At 44.1% G+C, this 17,068-nt stretch overlaps 1 protein-coding gene across 1 annotated transcript in view; it reads right to left on the bottom strand.

The window, feature by feature from the left end:
- Nucleotides 1–16,577, bottom strand: part of LOC116975561 (contactin-associated protein-like 5) — a 1,077,365-nt gene extending 1,060,788 nt beyond the window's left edge. Inside the window, exon 1 of the mRNA XM_033024848.1 lies at nt 16,366–16,577. Coding sequence (XP_032880739.1) covers nt 16,366–16,450 — 85 coding nt within the window. The 5' untranslated portion in view covers nt 16,451–16,577. The remainder of the gene's footprint in view (nt 1–16,365) is intronic.
- Nucleotides 16,578–17,068: the final 491 nt, after the last annotated feature.

Genomic DNA, 17,068 nt, shown 5'->3' with positions numbered 1-17,068 from the left:
CTCCCTTCGACTATGATGAAGATTATCTACGACTACCTTCGACTACCTTCGAATGAAGGCAATATCTCCAAGTTTGCGGATGACACTAAGCTGGGGGGCAGTGTTAGCTGTGAGGAGGATGCTAGGAGACTGCAAGGTGACTTGGATAGGCTGGGTGAGTGGGCAAATGTTTGGCAGATGCAGTATAATGTGGATAAATGTGAGGTTATCCATTTTGGTGGCAAAAACAGGAACGCAGACTATTATCTAAATGGTGGCCGACTAGGAAAAGGGGAGATGCAGCGAGACCTGGGTGTCATGTTACACCAGTCATTGAAAGTGGGCATGCAGGTGCAGCAGGCAGTGAAGAAAGCGAATGGTATGTTAGCTTTCATAGCAAAAGGATTTGAGTATAGGAGCAGGGAGGTTCTACTGCAGTTGTACAGGGTCTTGGTGAGACCACACCTGGAGTATTGTGTACAGTTTTGGTCTCCAAATCTGAGGAAGGACATTATTGCCATAGAGGGAGTGCAGAGAAGGTTCACCAGACTGATTCCTGGGATGTCAGGACTGTCTTATGAAGAAAGACTGGATAGACTTGGTTTATACTCTCTAGAATTTAGGAGATTGAGAGGGGATCTTATAGAAACTTACAAAACTCTTAAGGGGTTGGACAGGCTAGATGCAGGAAGATTGCTCCCGATGTTGGGGAAGTCCAGGACAAGGGGTCACAGCTTAAGGATAAGGGGGAAATCCTTTAAAACCGAGATGAGAAGAACTTTTTTCACACAGAGAGTGGTGAATCTCTGGAACTCCCTGCCACAGAGGGTAGTCGAGGCCAGTTCATTGGCTATATTTAAGAGGGAGTTAGATGTGGCCCTTGTGGCTAAGGGGATCAGAGGGTATGGAGAGAAGGCAGGTACGGGATACTGAGTTGGATGATCAGCCATGATCATATTGAATGGCGGTGCAGGCTCGAAGGGCCGAATGGCCTAATCCTGCACCTAATTTCTATGTTTCTATGTTTCTATGAATGCCTTCGACTCCCCTCGATTGCCTACGAATAACATGACGACCTACTACGACTAAACCTACGAGTAAACAAAGTATCGTTTTTTTCCATGGTGACCTTTTTTTACTCGCGGGTGTTTTTTAACATATTGGAAAAAAAAGCCACGACCTAGCTGAGGCCTCGTGTACGCGGAGACCACTCTCGAGCATGAAGGAGAGTTACGATGACCTCCTACGACCTTGTGTGAACCATGCTACGCGTATGAGTCGAGGGCAAACTCGCCAGAACTCGCGGATTAGGTCGCCCAAGTGGGACAGGCCCTTTACTCTGTTTTTCTTTTTACTGATACCACCTGACTGCTGAGAGTTTTCAACATGTTCTGTTTTTATTTCAGATTTCAAGTATAAGCATTGTGTCGATTGTCATTGAAATAAACACATCGAATATAGAACTGTACAGCACAAGAACAGGCCCATCAGCCCATAATGTCTGTGCTGGACATAATGCCGAGATAAACTATCCTCACCTGTTGGCACAAGATCCAGATCCCTTCATTCCCTGCATATCCATATTCCTATTGAAAAGCCTCTTAAATGCCACTGCCTCTATCACCACCATTGTCAATGCCTCTACTTCATTAAAGACTTGGAAGGTTTGGCCTGTCACAAACAACTCTCACCAATTTCTATAGATGTGCGGTAGAAAGCATTTATTAAAGGATCCGTCACAACATGGTTCGGGAACAGCTCCATTCAAGGCCACAAGAAATTGCAGAGAATAGTGGACTCTGCCCAGACCATCATACAAACCAACTTCCCTTCCATTGACTCAATTTATGCTTCATGCTGCCTCGGCAAGGCCAGCAATGTAATCAACGACAAATCTCATCCTGGTCACTTCCTCTTCTCCCCTCTCCCATCAGGGAATCTCCAGGATCAGGTCAGAAGCCATGACGAAAGATAGACACAAAATGCTGGAGTAACTCAGCGAGACAGGCATCATCTCTGGAGAGAAGGAATGGGTGACGTTTCGGGTTGAGACCCTTCTTCAGCCTGGTTATGGACAAGGGAAATGAGAGATATAGACGATGATGTAGGGGGATAAAAAGCAATGAATTAAAGATATGCAAAAAAGTAATGATGATAAAGGAAACAGGCCATTGTGAGCTGTTTGTTGGGTGAGAACGAGAAGCTGGTGTGACTTGGACGGGGGAGGGATGGAGACAGAGGGAATGCCGGGGTTACTTGAAGTTAGAGAAATCAATATTCATACAGCTGGGCTGTAAGCTGCCTGAGCGAAATATGAGATGCTGTTCCTCCAATTTGCGTTTAGCCTCACTCTGTCAATGGAGAGACTTCGGACAGAAGGGTCTGTGTGGGAATGGGAAGGAGAATTAAAGTGTTTAGCAACCAGGAGATCAGGTAGGTTCAGGCAGACTGAGCAAAGGTGTTCAACGAAACAATCGCCCAGTCTACATATGGTCTCGCCGATGTATAAGAGTCCACATCTTGAACAGCAGATACAGTAGTTGAGGTTGGAGGAGGTGCAAGTGAACATCTGCATAACCTGAAAGGACTGTCGGGGTCCCTGGACAGAGTTGAGTGAGGAGGTATAGGGACAGGTGTTGCATCTTCTGCAGTTGCAGAGGAAGGTAAGACTCCATGACACCTGACACTAGGAACCACATTCCCTTTAAATTCTCCAGTCTGGAAGATCACATTTTTCAATATCTTTTGAAATGTCTTCACATTCAGCATCAGGCGAAACAGCTGCATCAGTTACATTCTTTTTTTATTTCACTATTGTGGCTGACTGGCATATTTCAGGGTGTAGGGTGGTATGCTGAGGGATCCACTGAAACTCAGTGCAGTCAAAGACTTTAGTGTACGAGGTGTACGCTTGGGTAGTTTACACCCCAGTGGTATCAACATTGACGTCACCAATTTCAGGTAGTCCTTGCATTCTCCCTCTTTCCCCTCCCCTTCCCAGCTCTCCCACAGCCCACTGTTTCTGCCTCTGCCTTTCTTCTTTCCGTCACCAATTCCTTCTATCCAGAGATGCTGCCTGTCCCGTTGAATTACTCCAGCATTTTCTGTCCATCTTCTGCCAAATTCTTTTTTGGGAGAAGAAGCAGTCAAAATGTAGAAACCATAAACTGCTGATGCTAGTTTACACAAAAGGACACAAAGTGCTGGATTAGCTCGGTGAGACAGGCATCATCTCTGGAGAACGTGCTTAGGTGCTGTTTGAGTTGAGACTCTTCCGAAGAGAGCATTTAGCACATGGTCCCAGCATGGCATAAATTCAAGGCTTCTTTTTTATTTCATATCTTCAGAAATATGTTTATTTTTCACTTCCTCTTTGATGTGAACATCACTGCAGCCAGTATTATCAATACTGAAATATATACAGCACATACATAAATTGTCTAAAACTGTATGCTACATTTTGAACATCTTGAATGACACCAAAATGTTTTAACTAAGATGTAGATAAAAAAACCAGTTCAGCCCAAATAAAAAGTTCCCATTGTCAGAAGACAGGCTTGTCAGATGCATCACTTCCAGTAAGGAATCAGTTGGCTTGAAGCAAATGAGCTTTGGGATTGATCTTATAGACCCATTTGTGCTGTAGAATATCAGAGATCTGTCAATTTTTACGAGCTGTTAAGTATAATCAGTTTGTTTTTCTTCTTCCTTGACCAAGTTTCCAGAGATTGTTACAAAACATATACCTGTCCTATGGAAAATAGTTTGGTGCAAAACGCTACACCATAGGCACATATAAAGGGCATTCAGCCCTATCGAATTTGTGCGACTACTCACGAGCCAAGAGTGTTTAATTGTCATATAGTCAGCGGGTTATAGAGTTTGTACAGCGTGGAGACAGGGCCTTCTGCCAAACTTGCCCTCACCGGCCAACATATCCCAGCTACACTAGTCCCACTTGCCCGCATTTGGCCAATACCCCTCCAAACCTGTCCTATCCATGTACTGGTCTAACTGTTTTTTAAACATGGAGTCCCTGCCTCAACTACCTCCTCTGGCAGCCCGTTCTATATTCTCACCACTCTTTGTGTGAAAATGTTACCCCTCAGATTATTATTAAATCGTTTTCCCTTCACCTTAAACCTGTGCCCTCTGGTCCTCTACTCTGGGCAAGAGACTCTGTGCATCTACCCGATCTATTTCTCTCATAATTTTATACACTTCTATAAGATCACCCCTCATCCTCCTGTGCTCCAACGAATAGAGACCCAGCCCGATCAACCTCCCCCTTTAGTTCAGACCCTGCAGCCCTGGCAGCATCCACCTTCTTTAGTCAGATGGTGGTGAATCTGTGAAATTCTTTGCCACAGAAAGCTGTAGAGGCCGTCAATGGATATTTTGAAGGCATAGATAGATAGATTCTTGATTAGTATGGGTGTAAGGGGTTATGGGGAGAAGGCAGCAGAATGGGGTTAGGAGGGAGAGATAGATCAGCCATGATTGAATGGCGTAGACTTATAACCATATAATATAACCATATAACAATTACAGCACGGAAACAGGCCATTTCGACCCCTCTAGTCCGTGCCGAACACATAGTCTCCCCTAGTCCCATATACCTGCGCTCAGACCATAACCCTCCATTCCTTTCCCATCCATATAACTATCCAATTTATTTTTAAATGATAAAAACGAACCTGCCTCCACCACCTTCACTGGAAGCTCATTCCACAGAGCTACCACTCTCTGCGTAAAGAAGTTCCCCCTCATGTTACCCCTAAACTTCAGTCCCTTAATTCTCAAGTCATGTCCCCTTGTTTGAATCTTCCCTACTCTCAGTGGGAAAAGCTTTTCCACGTCAACTCTGTCTATCCCTCTCATCATTTTAAAAACCTCTATCAAGTCCCCCCTTAACCTTCTGCGCTCCAAAGAATAAAGCCCTAACTTGTTCAACCTTTCTCTGTAACTTACTTGCTGAAACCCAGGCAACATTCTAGTAAATCTCCTCTGTACTCTCTCTATTTTGTTGGGCCGAATGGCCTAATTCTTCTCCTATCACTTATGAACACAATAGACACAGATAAATATAATAATCAAAAAGGTTCAGGAAAGTTGGGCCCGAGGGCCTGTTTTTATGCTGTATGACTCTTCAGAGCAAAAGAAATCCTTGGTTGCCCATTCTGATCCAAAAGTGGAAATCTCTCAACACTAGTTCCATTTTTGATAATCTTTCTCGGAGATCCACATCCAAAGTATAACAATGAGAACTGGACACAATACATCATAGAGTCATCGAGTCACACAGAGTGGAAACAGGCCCTTCAGCCCAACTTGCCCACATGTCCCAGCTGCACTCGTCCCACCTGCCCAAGTTCCAGTTCCAGTTTAGTTAACTGTCATGTGTACCGAGGTACAGTGAAAAGCTTTTGTTGCATGCCAACCAGTCAGCAGAAAGACAATATGTGATTACAATCACGTCATTACAATGTATCGGTAGGTGATAAGGGAATAGCATTTAGTGCAAGGTTAAGCCCAATCAAGGATAATCCAAGGGTCATGAAGGAGGTAGATAGTAGTTCAGGACTGCTCCGTATTTGTGGTAGGGTGGTTTGGTTGTCTGATAACAGCTGTGAAGAAACTATCCCTGAAACTGGTGGTGTGCGTTTTCACACTTCTATACCTTTTGCCTGATGGGAGAAAGGAAAAGCCCATGTCCATCCTAACCTGTCCAATCCATGTAGCAGAGTTGTGGCTTTTATTCAGGTGTGACATAACTTCGTAATCAGTGCCTCTATTTATGAATACCAAGATCACATTGGTTTGCTAACTGTTTCCCTGATCATGTTTTGTGCTTTCAAAGATTTATACACAAATCAACAGTGTTACTGTACATTTTGTTTTACAATTGTACCATTTGGTTTACATTGTCATTCATTCTTTCTACCATAATATATCACTTCACAATTCTCTGTATTAAATTTCATCTGACATTTGTCTTCACGATTTGCCAGACTACCTTGTTCCAATTCAATTCTTCCCTCAACACTGTTTTCTTCACTTCCAAGCTTTAAATCACATGTAAATGTGTACGTTTTAGTTTTTTAAAGTTTAATATAGAGATACAATGCGGTAACAGGCCCTTCGGCCCACCGGGTCCGCTCCGACCAGCGATCATCGTACACTGGCACTATCCTCCACACTAGGGACAATTTACCATAGGCAATTAATCTTGAATCCTGTGCATCTTTGGACTGTGGGAGGAAATTGGAGCTCCCTGAAAAAAAACGTACAGGCCACGGGGAGAATGCACAAACTCCGTACAGACAGCACCCGTAGTCAGGATTGAACCCAGTACTCTGGTGCTATAAGGCAGCAACTCCACCACTACACCACCCTGCCGCCCCTTCAGAGCTCTGGATGTCAAGATCAGTACATTTATTCCAAAGTTGGCCTATGTGAAGTAGCTACCATCAATTTAACACTGTGTTGGAATATCGCTTTAAAAATATATATTTTGACGTGATTCTATATCAAAGAAAAATGAGAACATTTTGTAACGTTGCAGATGCTAAAGTCCAATCAAAGATAGTCCGAAGGTCTTCAATGAGATAGATAGTAGCTCAGGACTACTCTCTAGTTGTTGATATGATAGTTGAATTGCCTGATGAAGGACCTCTTCGTGAGCAGTCATTTGGGATCAAAGTATGGCAAAGGATATCAGCATTATGTCCCACAGACTCACAAGTTCATAAGTTCATAAGTGATGTGAGCAAAATTTGACATTTGGCCCATCAAGTCAACTCCGCCGTTCAATCATGGCTGACCTATCTTTTCCTCAACCCCATTATCTTGCCTTTTCCCCATAACCCCTGACACCCATACTAATAAAGAATCTATGCCTTCAAAATATCCATTGATTTGTTCTCCACATCCTTCTGTGGCAATGAACTACACAGATTCACCACCCTCAGACAAAATACATTCCTCCCCATCTCCTTGCTAAAGGAACGTCCTTGAATTCTGAGCCTATGACCTCTGGTCCTGGACTCTCTGACTAGTGGAAACATCCCCTCCACATCCACTCTCTCCAGGCCTGGAGAAGATTGATGAATCAGTTTTTGTATTACAGCAAACTCGCGGTGTTGCGTTCATCATTATTCTTCAAGATTTCTTATGTTTGTTCCAGCTTATTTAATTAGCTGAGCTACTAGTTTTCTGCACTGGTTCTGCAATACTAATTCAGTAATGATAACCGGTATACTATCATATCAGTGAAATTGAAACACAGAAAGTAGTAATTGCCATGTTGGGAGACTAGAGGCAATGCCCTATCCAATTTCTATAGTCTATCCCTATTGCCTTTTCATATTATTTAATCTTAAAAACGTATCCAATTTCATTCTCAATTACATCTCATAAGTTCATAAGTTCATGACAAAAAAGTGTTGTGCTCCAATAAGCCAAGTACATAAAGTCATCCAACTTTTTCCTTTGTTATTGCTTAACCTTCAGGCTGTGACCTCTTTATACCAAATTGACATCCTAATGAAAACAATCTCTCAGTACTTACCCTTACAACATGTTTCATTAACTTGAAAACTTTTATTTTACCCCTCATAACCACTGCCAACGTTATAAAGGACACTGGTACAAGCATTCCTTGAACGATATAACCTGAAATTTCTAGTTCCATTCTAATGAACTTTCAAGGTACTCTCCAATGTCATTCCTCTAATGAGATTCCTAAAATTGCATGCAAAGCTCCAACCGAGGACTGTTCGAGCTGTGAGTTGTCCAAGTTCTACATCAATTTTAGTTTGCCTTTGTAGGACAGAAAGTGCAAGAAAGAAAGCAGAGAGAGAGAGAGAGAAACAGAGAATACAATATATAGACACACGGAGCGAGAGAGAGGGAGAGAGAACATGATTGAAAGATACAGAGTGGAGAACACTAACAGAGAAACACACAAAGCGAGAGAGGAACGATTTGAATCATGAAACGATTAAAATCTCAGCAACAAAAAAAGATTATGTGGTTAATTGTCTCTGCACTGACCATAAAATAACTGACTGCCATAATCAATGGTTCAAATGTATTTTATTGTCACGTGTACCAATTAAGGAACAGTGAAACACGATTTGCCATACAGCCATACTAAAAAAAAGCACCAAGACACACAGCTACACTAAATGTAACATAAACATCCACCACATCGGATTCCCCACATTCCTCACTGTGATGGAAGGTAATAAAGTCTAATATTCTTCCTCTTTATTCTCCTGCGGTCGGGGCAGTCGAACATCCGCAGTCGGGGCGATCGAAACTCCTGCGACTGGAGCTCCCTATAACCAAGGGACCGCAAGCTCCACGATGTTAAAGTCCGCAGGCTTTGTTTTAGCTCAAGATTCTAGCATAATCTGTAGCTTGCTAGATATTAAGTTCTTATTCAAGCACTTTTTGCAAATGATTAGAGCTGTGTGTGGCTTGTACTGATTGTTTCAGGCGCCAAGTTTCAAATCTTCAACTCTCTCTGGGTGAAATCATCTCTCAATTTCTGTCAGCAACCACCTCATATCTTGAAAACATGACTGGTTATTGGCCTTTCTATATCTAGGTATTTCATAATTTTACATACCTCAGTTTAAAGTTATGCCACATCTTAACCTCAATTAGCAAGTTTCACACCAAGGGAGGCAAGAGCAGTCTGAACGATTGTTTCAAAACTATGCTAAGATCAAGTAAGGTCACAGCGCTGGACAAAAACCCAGTGCCTTCTTGGTCCAGAGGCTGCATAGTTGCTGAGCTAACATGCCTTTGTGTTCCTTGTGGTCATAAATGTTGGTATGAAAATGATAGGCAAGAGAGCGGGCGGCACTGTGGCGTAGCGGTAGAGACCCGGGTTCGATCCTGAGTTTGAGTGCTGTCTGTACGGAGTTTGCACGTTCTCCCCGTGACATGCATAGGGTGTTTCCGGGATCTTCGCTTTCCTCCCACACTCCAAAGACCTACAGGTTCGTAGGCTAAATGTGTAGGAACCGTTACTCCAGTTGCTCCAGCTATTTGTGTCTATCTTAGGTTTGTAGGCTAATTGGCTTGCTATAACTGTAAATTATCCTTCCCCTGTCCCACTTAGGAAACCTGAACGGAAACCTCTGGAGACTTTGCGCCCCACCCAAGGTTTCCGTGCGGTTCCCGGAGGTTGCAGGTGGTTGCCGGAGGTTGCAGGTAGGGAGACTGACAAAAACAACCTCCGGGAACCGCACGGAAACCTTGGGTGGGGCACAAAGTCTCCAGAGGTTTCCGGTCAGGTTTTCTAAGTGGGACATGGTGTGTGTGTAGGATAGCGTTGGTGTGCGGGGATCGCTGGTCGGCACGGACTCGGTTCCCTGCTTTATCTCTAAACTAAACTAAACTAAACCAATATAGTGTTAAAGTAAAACGAATATATATCCCACAAAAACAACAGGAGTATGAATATCTAGGATAAACCCTGCACAAAGTCAGAAAAGAGAGGGGAAAAAATCAAGAACAAATAATCTAATTCAATTAAATCTTACTTGGTGTCTTAAAATGTAATATGTTGATCTTTTCTGGAACTGGAATTGCTTAATCAATTCAAACTGTTCACCACCAACATAACACATGAATCATAATGTTTCTGCTTAACTTTCAATTTCACCAGTAACACCATTAAATGTGCAGGTTTCTTGAAATTAGCAGATACATCCCACAAAATCTGAAAAGTAAAACACTATAAAGACCCAAAAATAAAAGCAGAAATTATTGGTCAATTTTCAGCAGGTCAAGCAGCATCAATGGAGACAGAAATGGAGTCAATGTTTTCAGTTTGGATACGTTTAGTTTTCGGATACAGAGTCTGCGCCGGCCAGCGATCTCCGCAGACACACAAACACGGACAATTTAGAATTTTACCAAGGCAATTAACCTACAAACATTTGGAGTGTGTGAGGAAACTGGAGCTACTGAGGAAAACCAACACAGATCACGGGGAGAACGTACAAACTCCGTGCAAGCAGCACCAGCAGTCCAGATTGAACCCGGGTCTCTGGCACTATGCCGGGCAGCAACTTTACCGCCGCCCCCTCATTCAATGACCTCTCATCTGAACGAGCTTCGCTTTGCGCTAAAGAGGAACTGCAGGAATGCCTTCTTGGAAATGGTTGCAAAGTGACATCAGTATCAATCAAATGACCGCCCTGCGGAATCAGTGGCTCGTCGGCACCACAAAGGGAAGATACTTAGAAAATAACATACTTGGGTACATGTTGTCAAGGGATATTAAACCAAGGCAAAACATATGGAGGGCCAAATGATCCAATTTTGAACTCATTGTTTTATATCCTTAAGTCACTTATCGACAGTAGAGGCATAGAGCCTTACAGTGTGGAAACATGCTCTTCGGCCGAACTTTCCCACACCGGCCCACATGTCCCATCTACACTAGTCCCACCTGCCTGCGTTTAGGTCATAAGGTCATAAGTGATTGGAGCAGAATTGGGTTATTCGGCCCATCAAGTCTACTCCGTCATTCAATCATGGCAGATCCATCTCTCCCTCCTAACCCCATTCTCCTGACTTCTCCCCAACCCATAACCCCTGACACCCGTATTACGTGCCTTTGGCCCATATCCCTCCAAACCTGTCCTAAACAATGTACCTTAAACGTTGCGGAAATAAATAGTAGTGAGATAAGAGACCAATATAAATAATGTAAGATAGACAAAAATGCTGGAGAAACTCAGCGGGTGAGGCAGCATCTATGGATCGCTCCATCGATGCTGCCTCACCCGCTGAGTTTCTCCAGCATTTTTGTCCACCTTCGATGTTTCCAGGATCCGCAATTCTTTCCTAAATATAAATAATGTACGTGCTCATACAACTGTTTTTTTTTATGCTGGGGCGTTATTGAGATGTTGGGCAAAATTCCACATTGGTATGTCGTTGTTTTGGTAACTAATCCTGTTTCTCTCCAATCCCATAATCTCATCGGGTAAAAATAAATATTCACCGCAGCGTGAAGAAGACAAAGACACAAATGCATTTTATTACGATGACGCGATAGACAATAGGTGCAGGAGAAGGCCATTAGGCCCTTCGAACCAGCACCGCCATTCACTGTGATCATGGCTGATCATCCACATTTAGTACCCCGTTCCTGCCTTCTCCCCACATCACCTGACTCCGCTATCTTTAAGAGCTCTATCTGCTTTCAAGAGCTCGTAAATATAGCGGAGTCAGGGGATATGGGGAGAAGGCAGGAACAGGGTACTGAATGTGGATGATCAGCCATGGTCACATTGAATGGCGGTGCTGATCCGAAGGGGCCGAATGGCCTACTCCTGCACCTATTGTCTATTGTCTGTTGACTCGCGTCATCGTAATACAATGCATTTGTGTCTTTGCCTTCTTCACGCTGCGGTGAATATTTATTGTTACACTAGGAGCCCATGTACTTCAGTAAACAGCTGGCCTAGCCACTGGTTCCTTTAAAGTAATGAATGACCTTCCAGAATGTCAAGCTTCGCTAAAAAACAAACATTTATCGCTTTCCAGAGCACTTGAACCAACTCAAGATTGGTTCTGCTAAAGTTGACTTTCAATGTGATATTGTCACTCTCCCAGGTTAAGGAGGCAAAGTCACATTCAATGGCAATGCAGTAAAGCTGCGAAAAGACAAAGGCGTTAGTGGGTCAGCCACTAAACAAACCCTGCCCCGCCATCCCAATAGATCAAGGCTGACTTCCACCATTTACCACGACAGCTCCGTATCCCTTGGTATCTCTTTCCAGCACAATACTTCCACTCCCTGTCTAGATAAAATAACTTGCCCTAACATCCATGAATGTTTGCGGAGGGAATTCCAACTTTATACTGTGCAGAAAGGGATAGCAGATGCTGGTTTATACCGACTATATGCACAACGTGCTAGAGTAACTCAGGCAGCGGGTCAGGCAGCATCACTAGAGAACAAGGATTGGTGACGTTTCGGGTCGAGGCACTTCTTCGGACTAGCACCATTCTACCACTCCCTGTCTAGACAAATTACATTGTCCTATCGGCCATGAATGTTTGTAGAGGGAATTACGGGTTTGTGCTGCTGTTTGTGAGAAACCATGTCGCCACCCTTCTAATTCTCAGATAGTCTAGTCTGGTCCCAAACTCGCGTACAGATGGTGCGACTCATTTGCGTCCATCCTATTGAATTTACATTCAGCATTGTAAATACGTTTTAGACCGTATTAAAGGACTAAAGTGGGCCATTGTGGGCTCCACCGTTCCTTGATCATCGTTGCTGGCTTGGATTTGTTCTTTTTATACTTTTCATTCATTTGTTCTTTGTACCTTTTCATACCTCTAGTCTCCCTTTCCCCTGACTCTCAGTCTGAAGAAGGATCTCGACCTGAAAAGTCGCCCATTCATTTTCTGTCCTGTCCCGCTGAGTGGCTCCAGCATTTTGTGTCTACCTTCGGTGTAAACCGGCATCTGCAGTTCCTTCCTACCCGTTTTATCTTCTATATTGTTCTGAACAATACTTGCCAACTCATCGTCGAATCCCCAAACTCACTAATTCTGAGACGGCACAGGAAATTGGGTCTTTGATTTCTTTTGGTTTAAATAGAGTTTCCTATCTCAATAAGGTAGACCTATAAGTTAATGGTATCGTTTCCAAAGTTTACACTGGAGGTCTGAAATGTATATCGTGTGTCTGAACGGGAACGGTCATCTGAGATCTCAATTGCAGAACCCTTAACGCGCTTGTACCAGGATATAAAAAGGCTTTCACGCCATTAAGCAAAGTAGCCAACAAATGGCACAACATTTTACTTAACAAAAGTTATTAGCAAGTATAAATCTGCATTAAAAATGAAACAAGTTGGACGTTAAGATCAGTTTTGGAAATCTTGCGCATAATTTTGCAGGACTAACTGGAATGTTGGAATACGCAACTGCGCAAAAGAGCGTTGTGCCCAAATCGGTTCGCCACTGCTGTGATCAGTGATGTAGCCCTTTTGGATCTTATGTAATAAAACCGAGAGAGCCAAGAAATAGAGAGACTTGAATGCAAAACAAAAACTCTGGGATGGAAGATACATCCAGGGTAAAACTGTGCTCCGATTCGAGTACGATTCTTTGTACAAATCTGCAGTTAGATAAGAAAAAGTTGCAATGCCCATGCCATAGCACACCATTGCATGGAATTAAATATCATTGCATACCATTACAATAGCCTAGCATCGGATTGCATACAATTTTATACCAAAGTATACCATAGTATACAATAACATATCAGTCTATTGACCTGGGAGCAGCATCCCGGTTTCACTATGTGAATGACTGTCTTCATTGCCCATTCAATGTGCCTATTGCGGAAGATGCACTGGTTTTTCCATCATCTCACAGAGCCAACAGGAACCCAAAGACATCATGTTCCCGATTGGTCTCCGGATGATTTTCACCAGATAAGCAAGTCAGGAACCCTGGATGGATACACGGCATAAGTCGGAACCCATTACGAATAGAACTGACCATTTTAAATGCAGCTCAAAGTTCAATTTGTTAAAATTAATCTAAGACAATAAGCACTTAAAGCTCCAACATACCACCAATGGACAGAGTTTATATTAAGTCCATACCTCGAAGGATAAACCAACTACACTGCGCTAATTTGTAATAAAAAGGGATTACCAAATCACAAATGTGAAGTTTCACAAGAAAGAAGTCACTCCCATGTTCTTCCAATTATTTTTTTCCTCCTATGATTCACCACGTTGATGAGTTGTAAACACAAACATAGTTTTTAAAAAACACTGCTCCCCGAACCAAGACTCGTTGCAATTTATCTGGGCAACATTTGCTCTAGAGCGACACCTGTAGTCTGTCAGAGAACTGCAGCACCTGGAATAACATTAGCTGGAGAAGTGAAACTAAGTAACAAAGTTGTGACAACTGATCGCGTCTAGGAACGACAATTACACGCTGGATGTTGCTTAAAAAGGAATGATCGACGGTAACTTGATTTTTTTTTTTTTTTGCAAAATAAATAGCAAATATTGCAGAGAGAGAGAGAGAGGCGTCTGTTTCAATATAAAGCACTTTGCAAATCTTCCATGTCAGAATTTACTCATAACAAGACACACTGTCATCAGTCAAACTCGCGGGAGAGCAAACTTGCACGCATTTCCACCGCTTTATCACTTTCTGCTAATCGAGTTGACTTGTTACTTGGAAATCACCAGGTTAGGATTTCATGGTGGGCTGTGATTCAGAGATTGTTGATGTTGATCAGCTGTGCTTGTGGCTAGCTGTGGTTCGCCTGGTCCCAGTTTCTGGGAACATGGGTATATTTGAGAGGCAGCGGCGAATAATACACCTGTATTGAAAGAGTACTCGTGAAGTCGAGCGAATTCTGGAGCAAGCAGGTCTAGAAACAGGCTAGAAAACGGGGAAAGATGACACAGTGCAGGGGGCTCGGCGGTAGATTAAAACCCGTCAAAAGAACACGCTGGGAAAATGCAGTTTGCAGGAAAAGTATACCAAAGAAGAAAATAAAAATATTACACCTGCCAGTTTTACTGATCTGGACACTTAAAAAGATGAACGGGGAAAAGGGTGATATTTTGAAGATTCCACACTTGTGTGTATTATTGGTGTATATTATCAGATTGAACGCGGTTTAAGTGGAAACATAGAAACATAAAAAATAGGCGCTGGAGTAGGCCATTCGGCCCTTCGAGCCAGCACCGCCATTGAATACGATCATAGCTGATCATCCAAAATCAGTACTCAGTTCCCGCTTTCTCCCCGTATCCTTTGATTCCGTTAGCCCTAAAGAGCCAAAATGTAATTCTCTATTGAAAACATCCAGTGAATTGAAACATCCAGTGAATTGGGAGAAGTTGGAATATGGAATACGCCATCCAACAAGTCCAACAAGCTGGTGATCTGATTTTTTGATGGAGGGGGGGGGGGGGGAGGGGGCGTAAAAGTTCGGACTAAGCTGGTGCCCTGCATAATGTTTCTGGATTTAACACACTCCAAGTCTCCCGCTACTTTCCTGTAGAGCGGAGAAGAGGTTCCTCAAGGAGTGAACAGGGCGGATGTAACTTTCCAACCTCGCCGGTGGGAGAGAAATTGATAAAACTTGATCAAAACATAAACAGACAGCGAAGAGAACTGGCGGTCTGATCATCTTCCCAGACTGAGCTTGGAATCGCCAGAGATCGCCTCTCGATAACTTTTGTGTTATATTCCAAAAATAAAATCACCGGCTATGCTTTATGTTCTGAGATACCTAACAAATCATTGCCTTGCGTTGAAATTTCAATTGGTGCCCGGTTATTTAAAATGACACAAACTCGCAACGTGCAGGAAGGAATAGCAGATGCTGGTTTACACCGAAGATAGACACAAAATGCTGGAGGAACTCAGCGGGACAGGCAGCATCTCTGGAGGGAAGGAATGGGAGACGCTTCGGGTCTTCAGACTGAGGAAGGGTCCCGATCCGAAACGCCACCCATTCCTTCTCTCCAGAGATGCTGCCTGTCCCGCTGAGCTACTCTAGCATGTTGTGTCTATCGCTGGTGTATCGCAACGGATCGAACAGCATCCTCGGCCTCTTTCAAGAAGGGTCCCGACCCGAATTGTCTCCAGAGATGCTGCCTGACCCGCCTGACAGATTACTCCAGTAATCTGTGTCCTTTTGTGCAAACCAGCATCTGCAGTTCCTGGATTCTACATTTGTATCTACTCGGTTTTATCCATGACATTGTCCCCTCTTTCTCTCCCGGTTTAAAGGCTCGCAGTGAGTCGGATTATATCTTCAGTTTACAGGGACCCTCTGTGGTTAGAGGCTCCAGGAAGCGCTTTATTTTGTAAACACTGGCTAGCGCGCCTGCCGGCGTCTCGCTTAGTCGACGGGCTCCCCTTTAACCAGGGCGTCCCACCCGCGGCGGCATCCAAAGCGGCTCATCCTCCACTCCGCACGTCGGCAAGTTACTGGGGCTGAATGAAAAGCTACGCTCGGAAAGCACATCGATCGCGCCACTTCCATTCGCAGCCAAAAGTTACAGCGCAAAAGCAAATTCCCCCCCAGCTCCGGAAACAGCGAAGTGTGAGGCACTTATTATTTAATATTACGGTCTAATCCGGAGTAATAACACGGCGCGGTTGAAAATCGCACACAGACACACACACACACACATCACTCTCCCAGTCAGATAGGGAACCGGTATCTCCCTTGAACAAGCAGAGGCGATTCTCGCTGTAACACCCCTGCCCCCCTCTCTCTCTCTGTCTCTCTCCTCAGTGTGGGTTGCGACACTTTGTAACGGGGCTGCAAAGACACATTTAGAGAGCTGTACTTACGGGGATGAGCGGCGGCGACACACACCCACAAGCAGACGAACAGAGAGCAGCCAAAGGACAGCCTGATGCCAGCGAGCGAATCCATTTTCAAACAAGATCGAGTGGGTATAGATAGATAGACACAGGGAGAGCGAGCGACCGAGACTGCAACTCTCCGCTCCTCGCCACGCTTCTGTGATTCTTCTGTCCTCTTTCCTCTCTCTCTCTCTCTCTCTCTCTCTCTCTCTCTCTCTCTCTCTCTCTTCTCTTTCCACCCCACCCCCTCCCTCCCTCCCTCCCTCCCTCTCTTCCTCCCTCCCTCCCTCTCCCTCACAATTTTTTCGCTCCCCCTTCTCCTCCCTCTAGAAGCAGCTGCCGCTTCACGCCATCCCGCCGCTACACGTTCTGCTGCGCCAGCATGAGGGCACAGAGCCCGGAATCACGGCCGTAGAGCGAGAAGATGCAAGTAGCTAGCTGTTCTAGGAGAGGTGGGAGAGAGAGAGATGCCTGTGTGCGCCGTTTCCAGCTCCCCCCCTACCCCCTCCCCACACACACACACACACACACACACAGTCCACAGAAATACGCGAGCGCCTCTTCTGCCCAAAGGTTACTTTAATACTTAGCCCGACACCGTTGGAAATATAAATATGACGGGGATGGAGGAGAGGGAAGAGGGGGAAAGGGCATAGATTTTGATCCAAAATAATTCAAATACATTTTA

This window comes from Amblyraja radiata, chromosome 7, assembly GCF_010909765.2.
Source record: "Amblyraja radiata isolate CabotCenter1 chromosome 7, sAmbRad1.1.pri, whole genome shotgun sequence".
In the NCBI taxonomy this organism is placed as follows: Eukaryota; Metazoa; Chordata; class Chondrichthyes; order Rajiformes; family Rajidae; genus Amblyraja; species Amblyraja radiata.
Note: the sequence above shows the minus strand (reverse complement) of the source record. Positions and strands in the feature narration are given on the sequence as shown.